This window comes from Apteryx rowi, unplaced genomic scaffold, assembly GCF_003343035.1.
Source record: "Apteryx rowi isolate R43461 unplaced genomic scaffold, aptRow1 scaffold_275, whole genome shotgun sequence".
In the NCBI taxonomy this organism is placed as follows: domain Eukaryota; kingdom Metazoa; phylum Chordata; class Aves; order Apterygiformes; family Apterygidae; genus Apteryx; species Apteryx rowi.
The window spans coordinates 686,796-712,261 of record NW_020449141.1 but is presented as its reverse complement, the minus strand read 5'-3'; the positions used below and the strand labels follow the sequence as shown (position 1 = coordinate 712,261).

At 52.0% G+C, this 25,466-nt stretch overlaps 1 protein-coding gene across 1 annotated transcript in view; it reads left to right on the top strand.

Annotated features, from left to right (window-relative positions):
- SEPT9 (septin 9) overlaps positions 1-25,466 on the top strand; it is a 95,900-nt gene that overhangs the window by 11,016 nt on the left and 59,418 nt on the right. Inside the window, exon 2 of the mRNA XM_026068561.1 lies at positions 7,759-8,418. Within this exon, the coding sequence (XP_025924346.1) occupies positions 7,759-8,418 (660 nt within the window). The remainder of the gene's footprint in view (positions 1-7,758; positions 8,419-25,466) is intronic.

Sequence of the window (25,466 nt, the reverse complement as noted above, 5' to 3'; positions counted from 1 at the left end):
GCCTCCCCCTTTTTCCTCCCCGGGAACAGGAGGTCGCCATCTGGTAGCAGTTTAAAGAAAGTCCGCGCTCTGAAACGATACCATTGTATCGTGTGAAATAACAGGGCGACCGCCTGGCCCATTCCCGTAAGGCTCTTGCGCGTCTGAAGACGCAAGAAAAGCTTTCAGTGCTTAAGCAAGCAAGCAAATGTAACCCCGGGGTTACAGAAACCATGCGAGGGGCGAAGGATGTTTAATGGGAAGCAGTTCGGCGCTGCAGTCTCTGCCGAGCCCGAGGCTCAGGTTGCAGAGCGGTTAGCGCAGGTCCTGAAGGAAGCAGCATCTCTGGCTGTTTATTTTGGTCTCCTCCAGAGCTCTGGGCATAGAGGTTTCCTTGTATAAAGCATCCCCTTGACTGTTATTTGGTGCATTCTGCTTTTTTTAATTAAAAAAAAAAAAAATAGCAGCTGTTCCCTTGTTGACCACCCCGCTTCCCACGTGGCCCCAGAGCCGGGGCGACGCTGTGCCGCGTAGCTCGGTGATCCGCGTCGCGTGCCGGCAAATACGGAGCCTTTGGGCAGGAGCCAGCGAGCGCTCTCACGTCGGCTGGGAGACTTTGCCTTCACTGGGGGTCTCGGCTGAGGCTTCGAAGCGGGGACTCGCGTCCTGGGGGTTCAGGCACGCGTCCCCGGCCGTGCCGCTGGCCGCCAACTTCTCGAGAAGATCTKGGCTGTCGTATAAGCTGCTGGGGTTTGGGCCAGGCCTCGGCCCCCTCCTCCCCATCCGCAYGAGCCCCGAAGAGCAGCTTTAGCCGCTGGCTCGTGACCTGCCGCGTGGGAGCCGCGTGGGCTCAGCGCGAGCGGCGCGGCGGCGGCAGCGCGGGGCAGCGCGAGGAGGAAGAAACATAAAAAGAGTTTGCTCCTTCTCTGGCAATATACGTTCCCGTATGCTTTAGGGTCAGGYGCGTGTGGTTTTGTCCCGAGGAGCTCGGACGGCAGGCCCCGGTCCTCCAAGCRCGCCTCGCCGGGCTCGGGGCTTCGTCCCCGGGCTGTTTCCGTGGGYGGCAGCGCCAGGCTACGCGGGACACCGGGCACGCGGGCGTTCGCAGCGCCGGCCCCAAGAGCGATGGAAAGATCCCGGGCGACCGCAGCATCGAGACAGGATGTGGCTCTGCTGGGAAGGCGTCGCTGGGGAAGTGGCTTCTGCAGAGCGGTCGCGTCAAGGAGGGAGAAAGCACGGCAGTCAAGGGAGATCGTGCGACTTGAAGCCTGAATTTGCTTTCTTACGTATGCCAGAACGCTTTCTGAGGATGAAGTCGCCTTCCCAAGCGCTAAAGCCCCCTGCCCTGGCGTTTGCTTTAATGAAGGAAACGAGGCTGCCGGCTTTGGTTCAAGCCTGCGGGGCTCCCCCAGGTGCCGGGATTATCGGCGGTGCTTTTTGAAGCCCCCCCTGCCCGGCTGTCCCCGCGGAGCTGCCCCGCGGCGGGCGGAGGCCGGGCGAACTGCAGCTCCCTGGGGGGCTCTGCCAAGGGGCTGGATGGCGGCCGGGCCCCGAGGGGACGCCCGGCAGCCGGGAGGTCCTGGGCCACCCTCAGAGGGGACGTTTCGGTGCCAATGCCGGGGACGGGCGGCTCGGAGGCCGGCGGGGCCGTGGTTGGGGGCCACGGGTGGCCAAGGCCTGCCTCGGGCCTCCGCGGCAGCGCCGGCCTTCTCTCGGCTGCTGTTGTTTGAATTAATAAGCCAGCTTCCCCGCAGGAAGCCTGGAGGCGGGTCGTTTGGAGCAGAGGCTGTTTACTTTCCTTTCTTGGCTCCGGCCAGGACAGGCTATTTTTAAGCTTTTCTCTTCTTTTTTTTTTTTTTTTCCCGAGAGTTGTTTTGCTTCCTGAGGTCTTTCTGCTTTGCTGTGCAAAGAGCCGGAGAGAGGCGATGCCGAGCAGGGAAGCTCCGGAGCAGTGACGGGTTGGTTGGGCCAAGGGCGACGCTCAGTGCAGGACRGTGTCCTCGAGCGAGCTTCGCGGGCGTTGAGGAGCGCGCTGGAGGCAGCAGGTCTCTGCCTGAGAGGTGGAGACGAGCCCTGGTTGTTACAGCCACTCTCCTTTCTGGAGCGTGAGTGGTTTGACCTCTCCAGGCCCAGCTGGAGTTGGGTCAGGACCCTCCGAGGACAACATGGCTTTGCTGCCCGGCTCCAGGCTATCCCGGGTGCTCTCCAGATTTGGATCAGCAAGTTCTCCCCCACTTTCTTGCTCCAGTTGTCTCTTCCCCAGTTTAACGAGGAAGAAGTTGCAGAGCTTCCAAAGTGATTTCTCTAAAAGCCTCTGAATTTGGCAGGTGCTTTTTGTGGAGCTGGTTGGCAGGTCAGTGTTGTCACTGGGGAGATTTCCCCTCATTTCACAGTCTTCAAATCTGATTCTTCAGGACAGAAGTGGCCAAATGTGCTGGCATGACTAGCTGGGTACCAAAATCCTTGTGCAACCAGAGTCATAAGATGGACATCTTATACTTTGGAAAGCCAAGGATGGGCAAAGCTCTGAGAGCTGCTCACAGGCAGATCAGTGACACCATTGTGGGGATAGGGAATGCCATGGGGTCCCAGGGGTCCCAGTGGTTTTGCTCTCAGAAATTGTGCTAAGCTTTTTCCAGCCCTTATTTGGGGATGCAGGTTACTTGTTCAGCCCCCCACCCCTTGCTGCCAGCTGGAGGACATAATGCTGGCACAGGAGTGTTATTTGGGCTGCTTGAGTCTTCTGTGGCTGTAGTCGTGGTTTTGCAGCTCTTCCTTCTTAAACTTTTTGAACCCCCTTTTATGTGAGTTTTGAGCTTTTCCTGTTTTTGTTTTTGTTTTTTTTTTTTGCATGCAGAAAAGCCATTTTGGGGTGTTGCATCCTTCAGTTAGGGCAGGGGATGGCTGTACTGGGCAGGTTTGCCTTGAGCTTTCCCACATTGCCGTTAACCACAGCATGGTCACTGATGACATCATTTCTTTTGGAAATAGCAAATTGCATGGAGACTAAAAGGAGCTAAAGTGATAAAGACAGTTTATCCAATGATGCCTGGAGGTCAGTTGGGCTGTTTGTATCAAAAGCTCGTTATCGGGTCAAAAAGAGATTCCTGTGTCACTTGGTTCAGAGAAATTTCCAGAGGAATATTCACTAAGCAGAGAGACTTGCCAGTGCTTCTCAAAGTGTTCGTGTTGCCTTTGCTATCGGGTTCCTTGAGAGCATTTACTTTACGTGTGTTCCTCCAGACACATCTGTCATTAGATTATTAGGCGTCTTTGCTGAAGGCAATAAAATGAGACTGAATTGGCTGGATGGACGAGTGGTGAGCAGGCTTTAAAAGCCTGACATAGACAAAATTTTGATCACATCCATCAGAGGGGTGGCAAGGCATGGTAACACAGTGTCCTCCGCTGAGCTCCCTTTTCCCACAAGCGGCTTTGCTTCAAGATAGCGGAGGGGYTCCTGGTCAGATTATCCCTTCTGCACCCTTTATTTTCTTGCAAAGTGGAAACTGGGCTTGACTTTTGCATATTTTTTTCAATTCTTGACCTGGGAGGAAAAAATTGCTGAAATTTTTTTTTTTTTTTGGATTAAGGCATGATGGAGAAGGAAAATGGCAGAAAAGTCTGTGCCCGGGGTGGCAGCAGAGCCAGCTCGGGGAGAACCTGTGCCCCCAGAAACCCTAGTCCCTCTGCAGAGGCTTTGGGACTTTAAATTGGAGGCTCTCATGAGACCTTTCAGTTTATTCGGAAAACAGGGCAGATAAAATGGAGGAAAACTGTTTTCCTAAAGGCTTTATCCGCTTCTCATTTTCCCCCCCGGAGTGGCACGGGCGGCTCAGTAGGTGGCACTCCAGGCCCGTGCCCGCCGTGCCACCCGGGGCTCTGCAACCCTTCCCGCAAAGGCGGACGTTAGCGGAGCATCCTGGCCAAACGCCGGCACGGGCCATGGCACCTCGTCCTCTGACTTCTCCCCTCCTGCTGCGGGCTGGCCTGGATAAATAGCCTTTCCGGCATGCCCCGGAGCGCGTGGCCGTCCTCTGCGGTGACTGTGTCCACCCCGGCGGTGGCTGCGTTTCCGTGGAGGATGAAACTAGTCTCGTCACCTGCTTGTGGACTAYTTTTTTACTGCCTCCTCTCCCTCCTTGCCCCCCGTATGAATGTTTGAGATGCAAGACAGGCCATTTTGTCATTGTTAATTGGCCTTGGTGGGACCTTTGCTGGGTTTTATGTGGCAGGTATTAGGTCATGTGCTTTGGTGCTTGCTGTGCGCTTGCCTCTCTTAACAGTAATAAAGTCTGCCTGGTTTCTGAGCGGGCCATTCAACTGCACGGACACTTAACTTCTCCTGATAGACAATCTCATTACCTGGAAAATGCTGTCTATAAATAGGTGTTTCTCTTAATTCCTGGGAAGGGATAAATGAGGGAGGTTAAGTATAATATCCCAGCAGCCATGCTGGGTTCCCAGGCTCCGACGGCGTTTCTGTACGGGTCGTGCCTTAGGCAGAGTGATGCTAACTGGCTCGTGGAGGCAGGGACCGGCCGGCTGCCGCTTGTGCAAGGCCAGGCACAACGGCTGCCTGATGATGCTGATCCTCACAAACTACTGAAATGATTCACCGGATGCTTCTCTAGTGCCATTTCCGTCAGATTAATATGCAGGGTAAAGGATGTTTTATTGCACTACGTATGCTTCCCTGCCCGTCCTGGCTTGTGCCCGTCCCTGGGGCTGTCCAGCTGTGCACCCCTGACAGCTCCTTCCTCTCCGCAGCAGCTTTGGGATGCAATGGCAGCAGAGCTGGAGTGAGGTTGCCGTCCCCTGTGGGACTGAGGAAGCAGCCGTACAGGGAGCCAGGGCCTGAAAGGGGCCCTTGGACTCAGGGTGCTCCTGAGCCTGCCAGCGCAGGTGCCTCCAGGCTCTTCGGCTGCTCCCAGCTTTGGCAGCATCCCTGTGTTTGGCACTGGGAGCCCATTCCCAGGTCTGCGGTTGCTTCCCAGCAGTTCCCACTCTGAGGTCTGAACCACGGCTGGGGGGGAGCCCGGTCCCAGCCTGCATGTCCATGTGTCCCTGTTTGTTGCTGAGCGTGGAGGGCTTCCGCGGAGCTGCTTTCACAGGGTTACTAATAGCGAGCACCTGAGGCAGGCTCCTAGTCCCAACCTTTTAGGATGGTTTTTGAAGCCTGACGTTCGTATTTCATAGTTCTTGGGAAACACTCCCAAAAAAGGAAAAAAAGCCCAAAGTCTATATCCTATTTGGACATTTTAACCCTTGGGTGCCTCCCCTCTGTGTAGCCTGTGTCTGACATGTGAGCCTCTGGCTTGGGTGGGGGGGTCCTTGCTGCCCAGGGAGGAAGGCTGGGAAGGCAGAAGGTCCGAGTTTTGTCACCCTCTCCTTCAGGACGCCTTTGAGTTTGCCATGCATCTCCCACGAGCCTCGCACCCGGCTCTCTCCGTAGCTCATGGGAGCTTGCGGGTGCCTGCTTGGCCTGTGCTGGCACCGGACGGGGTGACGCCTGCTGCTGCGCGGAGCTGCTGCACCAAGCTGGCGCCGTCTAGCCCCACATCCCTGGCGGCAGCTCTGCCGCCGTTCGGCATGGCTCGCCGCCTGCCCCTGCACGGAGCTCCTGCTTGTGGTGGTGGGACGAGAGGCCTGCTGCCACGAGCGTTGCTTGTGCGTGCCGAGCGGCAGCRGCTGCATTCGCAATCTGCTGGCGAAGCAGCGCTGGAGCTGCTGCCACGTGGACTGCTTTCCTGCCCCGGGCTGCCGAAGGGGGCTGCAGCAGCTGGTTCCCATTGCCGAGCAGGAAAGCCGCGCTCTGACAAATAGACGTGTCAGAGGGACTGACGGTTCCCAGGCCTCCTGGGCCGGCCCAGTGCCCCGGCGGGGTCGGAGCGGCTCTCGCCAGCCCTGTCGAGCAGAGGAGGTGCTTCTCGCGGAGGGCAGCTCTTTGCAAGCTCTCCACGGGCACCTGGAAGAGATGGGCTGGCCAGAGGGTGAGGGCAGATGTCCCAGGGTGAGGGAAATGTGTGCTCTGCCCCACGCCTAGCGTCCTGTGTGATCTCGGGCCAGGATTTTGAAAGCCTAAGTTGCTCTGATTTGATCCTGTTAATATAACGGATAAGTGGACCCTTTGCTTATGCTCACATTAGTCATTAGCGCTGCAGCTGCCCCGTGGCCAGGCTGCCACTGCGGCGGTTCGGCTTTGCAGGAGGACCTTCCATGGCCCCGTGCACGGCTGGAGGCGAAGGCTGTGCCTCGTCCTTGCCTGCTCAACGCCCGCCTGGAGCTTGGCACCTGGGCTCAAGCAGGGTTGGAGGCAGCTCCTCCTGGCAGCTCGTAGTGTTCGGATGGGATCTGACAGCAGTTCCTGCATTTCTCCCCTCCTACCCCTTAAGTTTAGCCTTTTGTTTCCATAGGGATGTTTTCTGTATGGATTAAGATGTGTGTTAGGCTTAAGGGCATCTATTCCTTTAATGAGGTCTAGCTGGAAAGGGGAAAGGAGGCTGCATGAGTCATACTTGGCCATTCAGGCCTGAGCCAGGACATGATCTAACAGCTGCTGGTCCTCAACTGTTAATCTAGGATGGGAACATCCATCAGTAGCCTGGGTGCTTCCTTCAGCGATGCGTTGTGTCCCCTCTGACAGACTGCAGTTCAGAGCCAGTGAGCAGAAGGTCTGACACCATCATCTGTCAGGTTTCCTTAGAAAGATTCCTGGCTTTGGGGATTCTGAGGTTTTTATTCTTAGGTAGCCTGCCATACTGGGGGAACTCTGTGTGCTGAAGGGACCAGACAGGCCTGTGGGACCTCTGTGATGAAGAGCTGGAACAAGTTCAAACGTCATTCGACTTTGTTTGAATGTTTCTGTGCTGTACAGTGGTGACCTGTGCTTCCAGGTTGCTCGCTACAGCATGTGGTGTAAGTGATTGAGAGAGGCGGTGTCAGATCCTGCGTGATGCTGGATCCTGATGAAAGCAGAGGTCTCTGCTGTCTCTTTCCAAGCATAAATTGGAAAATCTGTTCTCTTGAATCTCAGTTCTAACTCTGTGATGTTGCRTGTATCAATCAATCTCTTTGCCTCCTAACTTTATGGGGATGATGATATTTGGATTTAGGATGTTCCTAAGGCCTCCCAGTTGGCCCCTTCCATGTATTGGGGGTATCATGTTTTTAAAGCACATTAGTCTTTGGCTAAGAGGTTCTCTAGGATTGTTTTTAAGGATATGAGCTTCTGTGTCTGCCACCTTTGTTTTTTTGTTGTTGCATTCATATGGATTTGTTGTTCTTCTGAGATTGTTTTCGCATTCTGGACTTGGACTTCGTTGGCAGTGGTCCCCGGGAAGCCTGTGTCTATCTGTGCATCCTTTTAGATTGGAGAGGAAAAGTTAGGTGCTTGGAGTAAGATGATGCTGTAGGCAGCGGGCTTCCTCTGAGTCCCAGTGCTGTGCTGCTCCACTCTGCTGCGCTGTCATGGGGAGAGTGATGCAGCTTTGAACACGTGTGGGGAATGGGTGATATGAAGGGCAGAACAGAGAAGGGTTGTACTCTGGGTTACATTTCTGGAACTGAAGTTCCTGGCTTATTGAGTTTATAACTTCCCTGAAGAGACAGAGCCTGACCTCTCAGTTCCCACATACATTAAACGGTGTTATTAATCCTCGCATGATGGAGGGGAGGAGCAGCAATGGGGTTAAGAGGCTCAGGGAATATCTGTAAGTGTCTTTTGAGATGCTCAGATGGATGATAACTAAATTCCAAATTCTGTTTACTGTCTTTCAGCTCTGAAAAGATCTTTTGAGGTTGAGGAGGTAGATCAGTCTTCAAATTCCTCCACCCCACAAAGACGGACCCCAAACACCCTCCTCAGATCCACTGTGTCCAGCTCCACACAGAAGTTTCAGGAACTTGGTGCCAGGAATTCGGAGCCATCTGCCAGGCATGCAGACCCCACAGGCCAAAGATCACCCAAGTCGTCTCTGAGGAGAGTGGAGCTCTCTGGACCCAAACTGCCTGAGCCGGTGTCCAGAAGAACAGAAATCTCCATTGACATCTCATCCAAGCAGGTGGAGAACTCCACCTCAGGGTTATCAAGGTTTGGCCTCAAAAGAGCAGATGTGCTGGGGCACAAACCTCCTGAGCCCACCCCAAGAAGGACTGAGATCACACTAGGCAAGCCACAGGAGCCAGGTCTCCGGAGGGTGGAAGCACCAGTATCAAAGATCCCAGAGATGCCCCAGCGGAGAGCTGATGCAGCTAGTGCGCCGGTGCCCGATCTGGCCACTAAACGAGTGGAAATTCAGGTAGCGAAGGCTGCCGAGGTCCCAGCCCCGCCAGTCCGACAGATGGAGAATTTGGAGCCTTCTCTACCCAGCCAGCCTCCCCCACCAGAACCAAAGCCACAACCCGTGGTGATCGAAAGCCCACCAAAGAGAGAAGAAGGTGAGTACATCTCCAGGTAACTGCTTGGATAACACGTTGGCTGATACCTGCCTTTGTTCCTTACCAGTTTATAAGAGCTTTTGCAAGACTTCAAGAGGCATTTGCCACTAATGGTTACTCTTTTGGCTTAAGTGGTGATGTCTTACAGTGCTGTCACTGCACAGTCTTGGATATATGCTCAGGGGCATCTAAATACATGTCTGTTATGCTTGGTTTTATGCTGGATGAAAGAGCTGCCAGTTTGAATAAAAATGGTACCAAGGCTATAAGAAATAGAATGAGAAATGGCAAAAGCCTGAGTGCTTACAGAAAAAGACATTTCTGCCATTTCTATTCCTGTGTTCAGACTCATCTGCCTGTATAGTATCTCCTGAAAAGCTTTTGACGTTCTGGGAAATGTGGTGGTTGTAGAAGTGCTGTTACGAGTGTCTGTTGGTTTATATCGTTGCTTATGGTTGTGGGGCAGAAGCAGCCTCTTCATAAGCAACAGTCAGGGTTTTTTGTCCTTCTGGCCCCAGAGACAAAGACTAAAAATGTCATGGACTAGAGCCACTATTAAACTGGAGCCCTGGCTTATGTTAGCTCTATCTTGTTTTCGATTAATCCTGTATTAGACGTTAAAGCCAGCTTCCCTCCCCCACCAGCCGTCATTTATTTTCCCTAACGTTTTAGAGATTTTTCTCTTCTAGCTCTTTAATTATTTTTCCATTCCCTATCACAGAATAGCGCTCTCCTCTATGAGGCATAGCATTCATTTAGAGGCCACGACCTCCGTACCCCACCCTGCGCCTCTCCACGCACACACCGGTGCGTTAATTAGGGGGTGGAGGGCTGTTGCTGAGACGTGACCTTGGGAGGTCTTTGCCTGGCCATGGAGTTAAACAGCCCTCCCTTCCCTCTCCACCCCGCAGATCTCTGGTCCAGACAAGAATTAACCAGACTTCCTTACAAGGCACTATTGGGTCTTTGCTGCTCTTCTATCCAGTTGCTGTGTTTTGTCTGGATAGTAGTCAAAGGTGGCTGATGCTAAAGGCAGCTCTTCCTCCACTCTCTCTACTACCATCAGCCTTTTTGGCCCCAAAGCTTGCTCTGTGCAAGAAGCACCTCATCCCTGTTGTGTCTTGAGGACTTCCCTGCCCAGAGCCATTGGATGGAGCTGTCTGTGGGAGGAAGAGCTGCCAGCAGAGACTACTCAAAGCCCTACTTTGGGGCTGGCTCGTAGCCATGCTCAGTCTGGTAGGCAGCCGCTCCTCCTCCCCAGGTCTGGTTCTGGCCCTGGCTGGTTTGTCAGCACCGGCACCCTGACCGTCTTGTTGCTGTTACAGCCATCTCTGGAGACAGGCGCTGATCCCGAGGGCTGGTCTCAGTTTGGTCTTCCATGGAAACCAGCTACCACTGTGCAGTGTAGTTGTGTGCCTGGCCACCAGGCTGCCTGTCAGCAGCGAGTTGGGATGGTGCTCTGCTCCATCTGATCTTCACTGGGACAGCAGTGATGCAGCACCTGCAGTCATAGAGCTCAAGGTGGACACCCAGATATGAGGCCACCACAGAGACTATGTTTTGGTTTATGTATTCTGTGTAGAATCAAATCAAGTGTCAGTGGTGGAGCTGATATTAGACCCATAAGACTTGAGAGGTTTCTCTAACCGCAAGCAGGTGTGGCCTAGGTATGGCTTTTCTGAGCTGCATTTTAAAGGGTGGAGAAAAGTTTCCACAAGGTAGCAGGTTGGTTTAATTCTAGCTGGGCATGGCTGAGATGTAAGAGCCAGTACAGTAAGGTATGAGGGATTCAGTCTGTACCTCCTTTGCAGGCTCCGTGTCCCCAGATGAAATGTGAATAATGTCCAGGAGGCCCATCTGCTCTCTTGGGTGTGTGCTTGGCCTCACGCGGCTGGGTTGGGGCTGCTGTGAGCTTCTTCCTGTGCCAGGCTCTGAGCCACAGATGGTTGGGCACTCTGTGGAGAACAGTAGACCATCTAAGCTGCTGAATCCCAGGACAGCTGCCCATGGGGGAAAGGGAGGGGGTCTTTGAATCAAAAAGGGCTCCAGAATCCTAGGACAGCTGCCAAGGATGAGTTTTACCGAACAGCCCAGCTGTCCGGGGTCTGCGTTACAAAGCAAGACAGCCGTGCTCCTTGGTGCTGGTACAAAGGGCGCTTTCAGTTGAAATGCATCCAAGAAGAGCCAGGAAACAAAGTTGAAAGGATAGGAAGGCCTCGGGCTCTTTATTTCTCCTCCTCAGCACAGATGAACAGCCCAGAGTTGCTGCAAGAGTCTGTGCCCCTTTTCCCTGGACATCTCAAACCTCCTCCATCACTACTTTCATGTGGGACCCCATTTCGTGGTTGTTCCTCCCCATGGTCCGCAACTGCTCAAGCTCGCCCCTGCCAGGCACTTGAAGGGTGTCTCACCTCCTAGCTGGCTGGTCTAAGCGTGGGCAGGAGTTCAGGGAGAACAGAGCTCGATTCAGCCTGCTTGTGCAGGTCTTGGCCCTGGCAAGTGGAGCTGCTGGAGCAAGGAGCCGGGGCTGCCTGGCATGGCAGGGGACGCAGCTGCAGCAAGGCGCCTGGAGCCCGCAAGTTCTTGGTGGCTTGAGAGCAGGGTGGGGAAAGCCTGGCCTTTCTTTTACACCCTTCGGTTTTATAAACCCGCTGCCAGGGCTGGGCACACATGAGCGGGGAGAGTGCCGATTTGGCCACATCATGGCAAGATGAGCAGCAGGAGCTGTGCGCACACATGGAGGCAGAAGGGGCCTGTGATTCTCCGTATCTGGGAACCACGTTAATGAGCTAGATGCTCTTCAGCAGGGGTCACATGACTCAGGGAAGAGTGCCCAGCACTTATGGAAACAAAGCAAAGAAGATCCTCAAGATCCCCAAGGAAAAGTTAGCAAGAACCTCTTCTCTGGGGAAAGGGTGAAGGCAGGCAGGGAGGTCTCCTCTCATCTGCGTTTGAGGACAGATCCTAAAGCTGAGGTTTTATTTGCAGCAGGAGGAAGTAGTTGTAAAGCTGCACATGGCCCTTACCGTGGGACTGCATGAAATAGCCCATGGGAAAAACAAGCTTTCCCGATCCCTTCAGGAGTTGTAGAATGGGAGGATTTATGCCAGAGGTGAACCTCTCTCTGCAGCTTTGAAGGAGCTTTGATTTGGAGGCTGATGACAGCTCAGTGACTCAGCTCCTTCCAGCCCTGGGGAGGCGATGTGGGCTCGGCTCGTGGAGGGCAGCATGGGGCAGATGCCCGGGAGCGCAGCGTGGGCTCCTTCCGGCACCGGGCAGCTGCTGCAGGCGACTTGGTGTCGCTCGCTGGCTGTGCTGCAGTTCTGGCCTCATGGCAACCCCCAAAAGTGAAAACTTTTGCTCCCTGAGTTGTGTGGCAGAGGCAACATGCAGCCTGAAGTCCTGCTTCCTCTTGCTGCCAAGTGCTCCCAGGGCTTGGGTCGCACCATGGATGCTCACGTGGTGCTGGAAACTCCTTGCTCCTGTGGCCCCTGCCGCTCTCCAGCAGAAACAGCTGAGTAGGGAAAGCAATTACCAGCTCCTTGCTGCCTCCAGCTCCTCATTGCCTCCAGCCCCTGCTGGGACTTGCCTTTATTTCCCCAGAGCTCCAGCTGCCAGTGGCTCAGCAGTGCTCCCTTGCTGTTAACCCCTTGTCCCAGCCCAGCTGCCTTTGCTGAAGGTATGCAGGAAAGCGTGTTGTGCAGGAAGAGGCCAGTTGGAGGAGAAGGGCAATCACCGCGAGCTCAGCAGTTCAGAGCAAACCACAAAGGAAAGGAATAATCACAGCGCTCGGCTTCATTAGGACTGCCGTGGCTGGTTGCTTAGGCTGAGATCACTCTGGAGCAGTGGTTCTCAAGGTTGGAGGAGCGCAGAAGGTATCTTGGTGAGGCACAACACTAAGAAAAATTCCTTCCCACCTCTATTTTCCCTCTCCATCTCCTTCCCGCACTCTGCTGCACATCTCAGAGGACATTCTCTGCACTCCTGCAGTTGTGCAAAGGGGTTTAACACTTGAATTAGACCACTGGAGGTAGGAAGATAGGAGACGAGGTAGATGCTAGTGTCCTCTTTGCTGGGTAAACGGAGCTGAGCCTGGACCGGGGGTGAGATGTGCTGTAGCACTGTATCACCATCCTTGGCAAAGTTGGCTTCCTTCCCCAAGGACATCCAGGCTCTGCAGCTAGGGAAAGGTAGTGCAGACCTGGGCTTCGGACAGGAGAAAATGAGGAAACAAAAAAAAATTTTCCGGGAGAATCTATGTAGGCAGGGGATACATGGTCTTGGGTAAGAAGGGTAGGGCTTGGTGGCATCTGATATTCAAGGCCATGGCACAGGGAGCCAGCTAGAAGCTGGGATGGAAGTTGTGGGGCTGGAGGTAGACTGGCTGGGGCTGAAACTGGCTTTGCTGGACAAGGACTGGGGTGGGGAGCCAGATGATATGGTTTGTTATATATATATCTCGGGGTGGAACCGAGAAATTTGAAGCAGGAATATGCAATGGCTGTATGCAGGCAGAGAACAGGCAAAGGGGAGCAAGAGGCTCAAGCAATTAAAAAAAAAAGAGAGAGAGGGTAAGGGGAAATGCTGTCTGAGAACCTGCTGCTTCAGAGACCACAGGGTGGTGCCAGATGTGGGCAGACTGACCTCACGCTGTAGGACTTCACCCAAATAGTAATATCCAAATACAACTGCATACAGCATAGTTATCTATATCTTCCTTTTATTCCCCTTCCACATTGTTGTGTGTTGATTTACTGCTTTGATAGCCCTGCAGTGTGAGGTTCCCTCTAGGCTTGGCTCCCCAGAATATGTAGCAAGGATGCAGACTTTTCCTTCCTTTTTTTCTTAAGTCCTGCCAACATGATGCTACCCTAACCTAAGGAATTCATCCGAGGGGAGGAGAGAGGAGTTGCTTCTCAGGAGCTTTTCATTTCTGAGTTGTGTTGTGTTTTGTCAATGTGTGATCAGAACCTCAGCAGCCAGCTCGTGGGTGGCAGCAACCTTTGTGGAGCCAGTGGCACAGGTAGCAGGTAACTCCCAGGCCCTGGGGTGCTGGCCAGGGAGGAGCTGTTAGCTGAGGCTCGGTTCCTCCTGGGGACCAGTCTCCTGTGACCTCTTGGCCCCTCTGGGGCAGGTCTGAGCATGGTGCGGAGATGCCCACGCTAGCTTGGCTGAATCGGGTTCCTCCACATAGCGCTGAGCAGCGCTCTGCAGAGCCGGTAACTTGGGTACGGAGGGTGATAGAGCTGAGCTAGCATGGTGCCTGAGCTGCCCGGACTTGCATCCCGGCAGGCATTACGCACTCTGATACAGCGCACGGCTTGGCGTGGCGGACTGGAAACACATCTCCCTCTTTCATCACCCTTACTGACCTTGCAGCTGGTGGGCTGCTGCCTTGTTCAGACTCCACCTTCTCCTGCTTCTGTCCCTCTTCCTCTCTGGTCCAGTCTGGAGCAGCATCTCTGCCTGAGACGTCCTGCACCGCCCTGGGAAAGGAGGGCAACCACATGAGCCTCCTTTGCTTCTTCCTAAACCCCTGGGAGAGGTGTATAACCTCCCTTAGCCTGGAGGTACCAGGCTTCCTGGGCGCGGGGACCCTGCAGCTTTCCATTATGGGTCTTTCCCATCTTCTTTGGGGCTGAGTGGCTGAGTAGCTTTTGCTCTTTGGATGAAATTTGTATTTGAGTTGCTTTGCCAGACATTACAGAGGGAGCTGGGCTAGCTGCTGCTCTTGAATTCCCTTTTGTGTCATCTCTGGGACACAGGAGTGGAGACTGGAAGAGGGGGCGGAGAGGAAAGGGGACTTGGTCTGTGAGTACGAACTGCAATATTTCATCCAGGGACATCCACCATCCTTTCACAAAGGAGGGATTTTGAGGGCTTCCCCCTGGTCTGGATGCATGACAGGCGATTCCTCGAGAAGAGCCATGCAGAGACCATTAAGGCTTATTCTGCAGAGCCATCTTGCCTGGGGAGCGACGTGCCGGCTGCCGCCGAGAGCTGTGTACGTTGTCGCTAAAGCTGGAATCTTGCATGCTCTAAAAATACCCATGTAAATTCATGTGTGTGCATGTGTATTCCCTATAGCATACATGGATTTGCAGGCATAGATCCGTGCCTACGCTTGGTGGGAGAACTGCAAAAATATATAGAGCCACGTTTCTCCTTGGAGTGACACCAAGCGATGAGCTGTGCCCCAGATGGGCTCTGCATTTCTGACCAGTGAGCGTGTTGCCTTCTGCGCAGCGCATGGACTGCATGGGATGCTCTTCTGCAGGGGAAAGGATTTTGAAGCGCCGGCTGGTGCAGTGCACGTGGAGTAAACACCAGGCTTAGAAACGTGTTTAAGGACGTGGAAAATTTGCAAGTTTAGGAGTGTTACTTGAGGGCTTATGAATGCAGTAAAGCATCGCTCTTGACAGTAGCTCATCCATGTGGAAGAAGTTCTTGTTGCCCTGTTGTTTCTCAAGCCCATGAAGGTCTGAGTTGGGGAGATGCTCGAGGGCCCCTGACTGGTGTTTGCATGCGCTGGTGCCCTCTGCAAGGCAGGTTGGTTTGCTCCTCGTGAAAACTGTTTGCTATTTCCCTTTTCCATGGCCAGCCCGTCTTTTGGCCCCTCGGTGGTGGCTACAGCTGCAGGCTGGAGGCAGTTGGGCTGGTGAGGGAACTCCAGCCCAATGAGAGCCTCCAGGGGCAAACCCCGAGGGTGACTGGTGGGCTGCACCGGTGCTGCTGAGCTGCAGGTGAAAGCCTCTCTCCTCTTGCCATCTTGCTGGTTTTTTCCCCTTAAGGGTGCAGCTTTACTCCCTCATAACCAATTCTTCGTATAATGAAACCGCGTACATGCAGTCTTTGGGAAGGCACTGTTGGTCCCAGAAAAGGTAATGTTTTCCTTCTCGGTTTTACCCCGGTTCCCCCAAATTTGAACCTGTTTGTATTGACAGTTGAGGCTCAGTCCTGGGATCTCAGGTGATGGATTAGAAGCGATCCCAGACGAACAAAAGCCGTTTTGATCTGATGGTCCTTTTGCCTCCAGCACAAGCTCCTGTGGTCACAGAGTGAGCCAGGCGCATCCTGCTTCCCTGGTGTTGCAGCCTCATTCCTGCCCTAGACCTGTTCTCCTGCTCTCGGCAAGCAGTAGGACCACAGTTCTCCTCCCTTGCGGTATTCTCCTCTCAGGGACGCTCCTTAGCATGGTTAGATAAGTCAGGGCAGATGATATATTGAATAATGGGAACCTTGACCTAAAATGGGGATGTGACCTTCCTCTGCAACAGCCTTTTCTGGCCTGTCAGCTTGGACTAAGTGTGTCTCTGCGCTGCTCCACCGTGATGCATAGACCGTCCTGAGCCTTGTCTGAGCTTCTAGCTTTTTGGGCGTCCATTTGTCCTGTCGCTGCCTCGTCTGAGATAGCTGTACAGAGTCCCCACTCCTGTTTTATGGAAAGAGCAGAAGAGCAGCGGAGAAATGAAGCAATTAAACTTTTGCTTTTTTTCACCCCAGATCTGCAAGCCTTTCTTTTAGAGCTTTTCTGTTTTTCATTCAGAAGGTCCCTTAGAGCTGGGTGAAAGAAGCAAAGCAGAGCAAGCTTTCTGGTCTGCAGAAGTCCCTGTGAAGGACCCCCTGCAAATTAGAGACCGGCTGTGCCAAGGTGCGGCGTGCTCCAGCCTCCGTGCAGCACGAGCAGCTCGGGCGCGGAGAAATGAAGGAGGCTGCCCGAGCGCCGGGAGGTCTCTTCTTTTTTTTTTTTTTTTTTCATTCTGCAAGGACGAAGCCGACTGGGGAGCTGGGATGCCTCGGTGTAGCTGGGGGTGTAGAGAGATTTGGAAGACAATTAACACAGCAACTCTACCCGCAGTAAAACGGGCCAGGCCTGTGCGGATAAACAGTGAGTAATCATTTCCAGCTCCCTGAGCTGCACAGCAATTTAACTGCACAAAGAGATTAAAGCTGTAGGGAGACATTTCCTTAAAACCAGCTGACACATTTGGGCTAGGTTACGGGTAGTCTTTTTTTGTTGTTGTTGTTATTATTATTTTTAACAGGAAAGTGCCTACAGCCTGAAATACCAAACAGAGAGGCTGAGCCTGAAGGAGAAACGCAGAGAGTCCAAATTCGTGCACTTGGGGCAGGTGCCAAATATGAGATAATCTGGAAAAATGGAAACCTGCAGCGCCAGTGACTTGGAACGAAAAAGCGAGGGTGCGCCTGCGTGTGCGGGGGAGGCGAGCGCGTCCCCGTGCTGCGGCTGTACCTACCCCGGGCGAGCCTGCCTGCCGAGGAGGCCCTGTGCGCGGCCGCACAGTGAGGGTAACCAGGTGGCACAGAGACCTTCCGCTTTGTCCCACCACGCTCTCTGTCCCTAGCTGTGCAGCGAATGGCAGGGGTATTTCGTATGGTTTTGGGCATTGGGGATGGCAGCAGAGGGATGAGTTGATATAGGTGCGTGGGTACTGCCATGGTATAAGGCATTACAGATATGATCCAGACCAGGGTGTCTTTGAGTTCACCTGCCCCCAAATCTCCAAAGCAGGCTGTGGTTTCAGTAACCAAGTGCTCAGCACAGGCAGCAAAACCTATTTGAGATACAGCATAAATTAATTTGTCTGGAGTTTGATCATGTTGCTGTTCATAGCCAAGCTAGGCAGCCCGGAGTCACTCCTGAGGTTGCACTTTGTTACTGGCTCAAGGTAGTTAATGTTGCTGACGTTGCGGAGCTGCACTGTTTTTATCCTCCCCTCTGTTTTTGAATAGGAGTCTGGGCCAAAACTGCAACTTCTGTACTTCTTCTCTAGCAAATTCACTTCTTGTTCTCTCTTTACTTCGTGAGACAAATGCAAATGAACGGAGAATTTGTTGCCCCGTTGGAAGTCCCTGAGGGCCTGTAGTGAAAGCAGTGATCTCACCAATGGAGATTCATTATACTAAGTAATAGTTTCCCATAGGAAATGTTAAGATTCCCCCCTTCCCTCCCCTTCCTTGCATCATCTGAAACCGGAAGGGGGCTAATCCACGGATGCTAAGCTTTAGGGGCCTTCTGGCACTGGACTTAACGACCTAACAGGTCTCTTCCATCTCTAGTGTGGGTCTGTGGACCAGATTGCGAATCAATGTAATTGTTTCCAGAAACCTGCGGGAAGCATGTACAGCTGAATGCGTCTCTGGAAAGGTCAGAGCCTCCTGTTCCCAGGCAGAAGGTGACAGCACTGTACGTCATGGCGTCGTGCTGGAGCACTGACTCTTTGCAGACTTGCAGGGCCTGTGCTCACTGTGTGGAGGCCTGAGCCGTGCTCTGCGCGGGTCCAGGGACCTGCTCCTCCGCGCTGTGCACCTCCACCGACACTTAGGCTCACACAAAACTTTGGCCTCCGGGGAGGCCCCAGGCCATGGAGACCCTTTGCTGCGTTGAGAGACGTAGCAATGAGCGTTTCTGCCTGTTGTTTGATTTGGTTGTGTGTAAGTGGCAGTGGAAGGCAACGGGACGTGCAGCGCTGTGGGAGGGTGGGTGGTGTCAGGTACAAACCAGACCGAAGATTTTCTCTGTTTATCTTGTGATAAACACGTCTGGAGCCCCGGGCAGGAGTGCTCTGGAACACGCTCCCGCCCGCTAACTCCTCTGGCATCTCCGAGCTTTCTCACATTGAGGTTAATCATCCTGCAGGCTGATAAGACCAAATCCGTTATCTTGGCTAAGATAAAACAGCAAGTTTGCTTTGATCCCTTACAGTAAGGCCTGGCCGCTCATTTTGCGACTTCTCTGCTGTCTGCCGGGGGGAGGGAAGCAATGGCAATGGTGGTGAACCTTCTGGAGTTAAAAAGTAGTTTTCTTCTGAACTGTTTCTAGATCTCTGTCCCTGCCTAAGATGTTTCTGTTGGCCAGTAGTTGAGGGGACACCATAGGTTGGGTACAGTGCCAAATCTATAAACTCTATGAGAAGACTTGAACTAAAGTGAGATTATACAGAGATAACTTTGTTTTGAGAAGATCAAACGTTGTTGTGACCAAAAAAGATAACTTGACAGCAGGCCAGTTGTGTTCTTTACTCCTCCAGCAAACAAACAGACACTTTTGTATTGTCCAAGATGTTGCAATGAAGTTGAAGTGAATGTGGCTATAAATGGAAGAAGCAGCTCTTCTTGGATTAGAGCCTGTGCTCAGACTGCACTGGGCCCAGTTTTTCTTACATCTGCTATAGTTTTTGAAGGAGAGACTTGGGGAGAGAGCTGCTTCCCTTTAGGTTAGTTGAACTTGGGGCATTCATTTTGTGGGTCTTCTGAAATGAGTCTCTGCATAGGAGTTCCCCAGATTTCTGTAAAGTCACACGTAATAGTATTTCACTCGCTTGAATTATTTCATTTTACTTTGGCATGAAGATAGCTCAGGGCATATCTGAGAGACAAAGCTGGACCAAAGGGTATGGTCCAGAGCATTTTGCAAACAACAGTTTGCAGATGTTTATGCATGTATGAAAAGCAAAGAAGATGAGCAAGCCATACAAAGTTGCTGTGACTGCTCAGGAGTGACAGCATGTTTTTTTCACTTGCTTGGGCCCTCCTTCACTTTGTCTGTCTACAGTTTCTTCTGAAGAAGTGGGTTGATTTTTGCCCCGCAAACGCAATTCTTACTACAGGGATGAGAAATGACTGAAACAAAGCATCTTTCAACATCTTCACATTCAAAGACTGTTGATGCTCTAGCAAATGTGACCATAACCTTGGATTTATGCTTCAGCTTTTCAACCCAAGTGATTGTGTCTAGGTCACATGTGGAAGTGAGCTGGGTGGTCCTAGCAGCCTCTCCATGTTCTGTGAATTCTGCATGTGCAAAAGCTGACTGTGATGCACCTCTAACATGCGTTCCTTGGCCAGCATTTTCAAGCAGTCTGAAAAGTATTTAGTGGGAGCTGGGTACCTACCCCCTTTTGCCTCTTTGAGAATTCAGCCTTTGTCTGCGTATGAGCAAGACAGACCTGCACAGGGAATGTTTCTAACATATCCTCAGCAAACCTGGTCTCTTTATATCAGATTGTTCTGCAGTCCATTCACTGTGGACAATCATTTGCTTAAGTGCATGGATCAGGCTCTCTTTGATGCTTATCGATAATACTTTTTTTTTTTTTTTTTTTTTTTTTTTTTTTTTTTGTTTGCGGTTTTTTTTTTTTTTTTTTTGTTTATTTTTTTTTTTTTTTTTTTTTTTTTTACGATGGCTATATCTTCTCCCCCTTCCTCCTCCTCTCTTGCCATGCATTGAGTGAAACAGACATTCCTTCCCTCTCTCAAAGAAAAGCTTGGTTTGAGGAGGTCTCAGGCAAATAAGATTAGATGGGAATCCAAAAGGGTACGGTGCCTAGGAGGGGAGGGCAGCAATAAAAGTTAATGATTCGTAACCTGTTTAAAGGAGAAAGCTTTCTCAGTTACAATGGTATCGTAGCTTAGAACTCTTAAATGTGAAGGCATTGCTTTTAACTCCAGCATGAGTGCACTTGGGCATATTTCATGTATGGCTGGTGCATCTGGAGGGATACCACTGGTATTGCTTTACTCCACTTGGGTTGGAGCCTCTGTCTGTTTGCCTCCCCTGGATGTTTTGCCTCTGGAAGGGGATTTGCATTTACTGTGCTTGCATTTGCTCAGATTTGGGAGTCTGTGCTGCTTTTTACTAATGCACCAAAGTGGTGTGGTCCTCTGAACCCTTCTGTGCAGCTCTGCTACACGGAAATGTAGGATAAGTCCGTGATTACAGTCTTGGAAGCTAAGACTGTGTGGGTTCATGTTGTTACAGCATGTAAGTTACTGTCTTCCATCATATGCATGATATACTTAGGGATTTCACTGGCAACTCACGCACATCTGTAGGGCAAATAGGTTCAGGGATTGTGAGCCTAAAAACCAGCATCTTCTGAAAAGACAACAAAAGGTTGGATGACAGCATCCCAGTCAGGATCCTGGCCTTATCCCCATACCCATTCCAGTTTCTCCTTCTGTAAAAATGAGCTGGAGAATGTGGCGAGAGGACTAAGGTTCAGCCTTGCAGTGAGTCTTTTCTCCTTTGAGGTTCTGCTGGTTATTAAGGAAACTGCTTTTGGGCAGTCCTGGTCACTGCGTCACGGCTGGGCCACTAAGGATGAGAGAAGCTGGTCTGCACAGCTTACTGAAGTGGTGTTAGGAAGAGAGAGGTCCTGAAGCTATCCAGGAGGAAATGGAGGATGTCAAACGCTTGCTCTATCAAAGCCCTTTCCAGTCTGCTCTGCAGTTCTGCTCTTCAGTCTGCTTTCTCCTAAACTTGAAAATCATCTGATAATCTCTAGAAGCCCATGTGTTCAGTCATTTATTTTCCTTTTTCTTGGATTATCTTGGACTATTAGATCACAAGGATCTATCCAGGGCTAAGGTTAAACCATTTGTGGTTTCCAGCATGCATCATCGTGTGCAGCCCAGACTTAGCGGCCTGGCACACTCGGAAAAGAGGAGCAGACGTGGGAGCGATGCACGTGCAGTCACCCGGTGAGCTGCTGCTCAGGAGGGGATGAGAGGCAAGGGGTGTGCGGGGCCTTCGGCACATCTGGACTGTGCTCACTGTGAGCAGCACTTCCCTTTGACAGGGCCCCTATTCATCCTCTTTTTATATGCAAGGAAGATGAGAGCTGCCCACCCAGCCCTGCTTTCATCCACACAGGACTTCCTAAATCTTAGGCTGTTCTAGTGGGCCTGCAGGGCAGCTCCTTAACTCTCTGTGCACCAAAAGAGAGGAGTCTCCATACCGAGCATAAAGATGTGGTTGTGTCCTTCCTGCCCTTCCTGAGGCTGGGGAGGTGCTAACTGCACCATTACCTTCTCTGTGCCCTCACGAGAGAGGGATCAAGGTGCTGCTGCCATCACCCATGCAGGGAAGAGACTTGCAGGGGAGATCTTGGCTCTGTTGAGAGCAGAACATCCCTGGGGCTGCTCATGGTAAAAGTCGTGATCTGACAGCTAATGTCACTGGGCCCAAGTCTTCACTTCTTGGCGGCTGCTATTGCCGCCTGTCAGGACACTTTACTAGTTCCTCAGAGCCTCCGGCTTTCTTTTCCTCCAGTGCTCTGGGAGAAACATGATTAGTGAAAGTTTCCAGTGGAGGGAAGGAGAACATTGTAAATTCTCAAACTTGCAGTGGGAAGCTTGGAAGAAGTAACCTGAGTGCACTCAGAAGGCTGCAAACGCAGAGTCAGGAGAAAATACTTGAAGTTAGGAGGAGGAAAAGGAGGATTGTGAAGGTAACCTGTGGGTGGGTGGGGAGCAGAGGAGGGTGTGGATGCTGCCTCCTGATTTCTGAATGATGAAGACTCCTGCAACTGAGATAGGTGGAGTAGGTACTAGCGGGGATACCGTTTGCCTAATGTCCTACCCTGTTTCCATCTTGTGCAGATAGGAAGGAGAACGGAGATTACCTTGCAGTTGTCAAGATTTGTCCTGGGAAAAAGAAGTAGATCTGAGCAGCTTTGCAGATAAAACATAATTGTTTAGACAAACTCTGGCTGAACTCACTTCCTCCTGCAGCCCGATGCGCTGATAAAATGGGGGTGGGAGTGGGAGAATGAGTTCACAGGCTCCTAAGGCCTTCCCTGTGGGTCACACCACCCCTGAGATCCAATGTCCACCCCTTTTTTGTGGCCTTGAAGAAGACAACAAGGTCATGGCTTAGCAATGAGAATGGTGCTTATGCCTGTGACGGTCTCTGGGTACTTTATTGCTCTGAAATGCAGGTGGTACCTCAGCAGTAAAGCGTGTTAGTGCTATGAAGGTAGAAACATGAGTGGTCTTGGTGGGTGTTGGAAGACCAGTCGTAGTTAATTTAGTGGCTTGACCTTGTTTGCGTTTTGCTCAGCATTCAGTGAATTTTCTAAGCCATGTCAGGGTGCCACCGCCATCCAAGCGGCTGCACTGGCCATCCTCTCTCCAAATGCCCTGGCTGTATCCGGCTGCCACGCGTCTGGGCAGATCCAATGCCCTGAAGAGGTTCCTGTTTAAATGCGTGAGAACAATAAGACAAGCAGAGAACGTGTGGGATACAGCCACTGGAGAGGGAACGGCAGTGCCCTGTATGGCCTCTGCTTTGGGAGCTGCATTGTGGAGACCGATGAATTCCGAGTCTGCCGTAATGCTGATGTTCCTCCTGACATCTCTTGGGGAAACAATCATCCTTGTCCTACTTCATGTAGTAAATAAAAGTTTATTTACGGCTTAGGAACGCATGCCCTAAGGTTTGGAGGTGAAAGTTTCCTACGCAGCCCTGGAGGAGCTCTGAGATTTCCTCATTGCTACATGGCTTTATTTCCCAGGCAGGAAAGTCTTGCAGAGGGAGCTCAGCAAAGCAGAGACCTTTTGCGTGGACCCTGGGGCTTTGCTTTGTTTTGCCATAGCAAGGTAATGTGTCTGTGCCTGTCTCCTGGAGAAGAGGAGCTGAGAAGAGATTACCAGTGTTTAAATGCAACACGCAGGCTGGAGGAGCCGTACGAGAGAGGGCAGGTGAGGGGCTGCCATCTGCGTGCCTTCACCCCTTGGTCATGGGGATCCAGCAGCTGCCCAGAGCCCGTGTTTGCGTTAGGCTCTGGGGGATTTGTATTCTTTTTTTTGTCTTTTTTGGGGGCTGAATCTAGTCCTGGTGCCAGGTAGCTCCCTGGCTGTGCTCCAGTAGGCTCTTGCCAGTGCTGCCTGGTTTAGGGCCGAAAAGAAAGCTCTACTAATCCCTGAGCAGCAGGGATGAGCAGCAGCATACCCTGCTATTCCTGTCCTGGGGCTCTCCTCCTCCGCCTGCAGCACCCCATCTCCATCAGCAGCACCCTGGGTTCCCTCCCTGGCTCTTCTTGTGCAGGTCTCTGAAGTTCAGACAGTACAGTAAAACCAGCTCCTTATTTAAATTCCTGTTTGGGTAGAGAGGAAGGAGATAAGGAGCACAGATTAAAAAGGAGAGGAGCAAAGCCAGAACGGAGAGAAAAGCCTGTCTGTTCCTTCCCCTTGTGCTCCTTCGGCGGTAGGTCAGTGAGCTGAGCCCAGCAGGGGGACCTGGAGGTTTGGATGCTTCTTCAGGGACCAGGAGTGGTCCACGGTGTGGCCTGTGGTAGCAGCCTATCTGGCAGTCTAATGGGTTGATCTGTGCTCTCTGATGCTTTGGCCTGTCTGTATTTTAGCAGCACTGGTGGGAGAGATGAGACCTTTCGGTGCCTGAGAGTTCAGCTTGGGTCTGCTTAACCTCCTTCACCTTGCACTCAGATGGGGTCCCAGAGAAAAAGCAGCAAGCAGATCTTTGCTCCCAGTGGAAGGGATGCCTGTGAAGGCATCCCGGGACTGTAAACCCCAGAAAGCTCATCTCGGTTACCCAGTAAGCACTACTGAATGCCAAGCTCTGTCCCCCCACAAAAACCTCTTGTCAGAGCTGCAATGTTCACTGAGAGGCTGTGGAGCCGCCGGACAGCCAGCCCCAGGGCTGCAAGCTCTGGGAAGAGCTGCAAGAGCAAGGACAGAGCTGCCATGCGGGGGGAGGAGAGCTGGTGGGGGGACAGGAGTGTGACAATATTTAAAGCTCCATCTGGGTGTTGTCAGGCTGCTATTCTCCAGGCAGCGCGGTTCTCGCGCTGGAGTTAGTGCTGCATCTCCTCTGCTTGGGAGTGCAGATCTAAAGCAGTTGCAATAGCAGAGGTGATCCTTGGGTTTGTGCTGTAGATTACATCTGTCCTTAACTTCAGAGTAGGCGGAAAGAAGATGATAGTTACTTCCCTTTTGTTTATCGCTGCTGTGTAACAGCCTGCATTCAGCACAAACTCGTGCTGGCAGCCGTCCTTTTGGCCTGCTCTGCCAGAAAGTCTCTAGGCAGTGATCTCCAGGTTCCTCCTCTCCGGAAAAGGAGCTCTCTGAGATGATGAGCAGGGCTGGACTCTTCCTCTGCATGTGTGACCTTGGGCAGTGGGAGAAAGGATGGGGCTGAGCTGTGACCTCCTCCTTGCTGAAAGGGTAACTCGGAGATGGGGCCGAGCTCAAGTTAACCCAGAAATGTGGTATCTGCAGGGTCAGAAGCAGTGATGAGTTCCCAGCTCTGCCCTGGCAAGGACAGAAACCGCTCTTCAGAGCTTCAGGGCCTGAGCATTTGGCCTTCCTTCAGCTTGGAGGAGCGGGAAGAGTCATTCTGGGGTTATCTCAGCCGCTTGACTGCTTTGTGGGACAGACAGTCTATGGGATAGTCCTTAGAAGAGCAGGAGAACCAAAGCCATCATTTGGGCTTCACTGAAAGAGCAAAGCTGAGGAAGCCTCAAATTATGGGCTGCAGAGACAAAAGGAATATTGCTGTGAGTTTCTGCTGGGGAACATTGCTGCGTCCCTTGGGGGGGCATAGAGAAAAAGAGACTTTTTTGAGTCTCTTTTTCTCTTTCTCTTTTTCAGGCATGCAAAATTCATTTATCTCTTTTTATTGACCACTGTTGTTGCTGCTTTATTCTCGCCCTGGGGCAGTGGGGACTGGATAGGTTTCAGATACTGAATTTTCTCTCAAAGGGTTCCTCTTCTGTTGCAGTTCCAGCTGACAGTCTTGGTTTTAAAACAATTCATACTGAGGCTAAAATATTTGAAGGGCAAGCAGTGCCGTGCAGGAAATGGCTTAAGCTTCCGGCTCCCAAGATGGTGTGAGTGTTAAAACAGAACTAGAGAAATATTAGACATCATACATCCGGTGTAGCAAAGGAAAGTGACCCTGGGGTGATCTGATGGAAAGTCCATACCCACCCAGCTGCCTGCGCAAGGCTGTTTCCTGCAGGCTGGAGGCAGGACGAGGGGTTGTGCTGGTTCCCTTCGGAGCAAGAGACCCCTGGCATTTTCCTCCGGCTGCTCCCAGTTTTGTAGGGGAAAAAATGGGCAAATTGTTTCCTGCTCCGCTTGGCTTTGCTATGTTTTTGTTTTGCATGAAGTGTGTGGGGAGAGCTGATCAAAAGTAGGGGCAAAATGTTAATGGAATGATCTTTCATCAGAAAATGAAATTTTTGTGTCAGAATTGAAACAGTGAACAGAAATGCATTGATTTT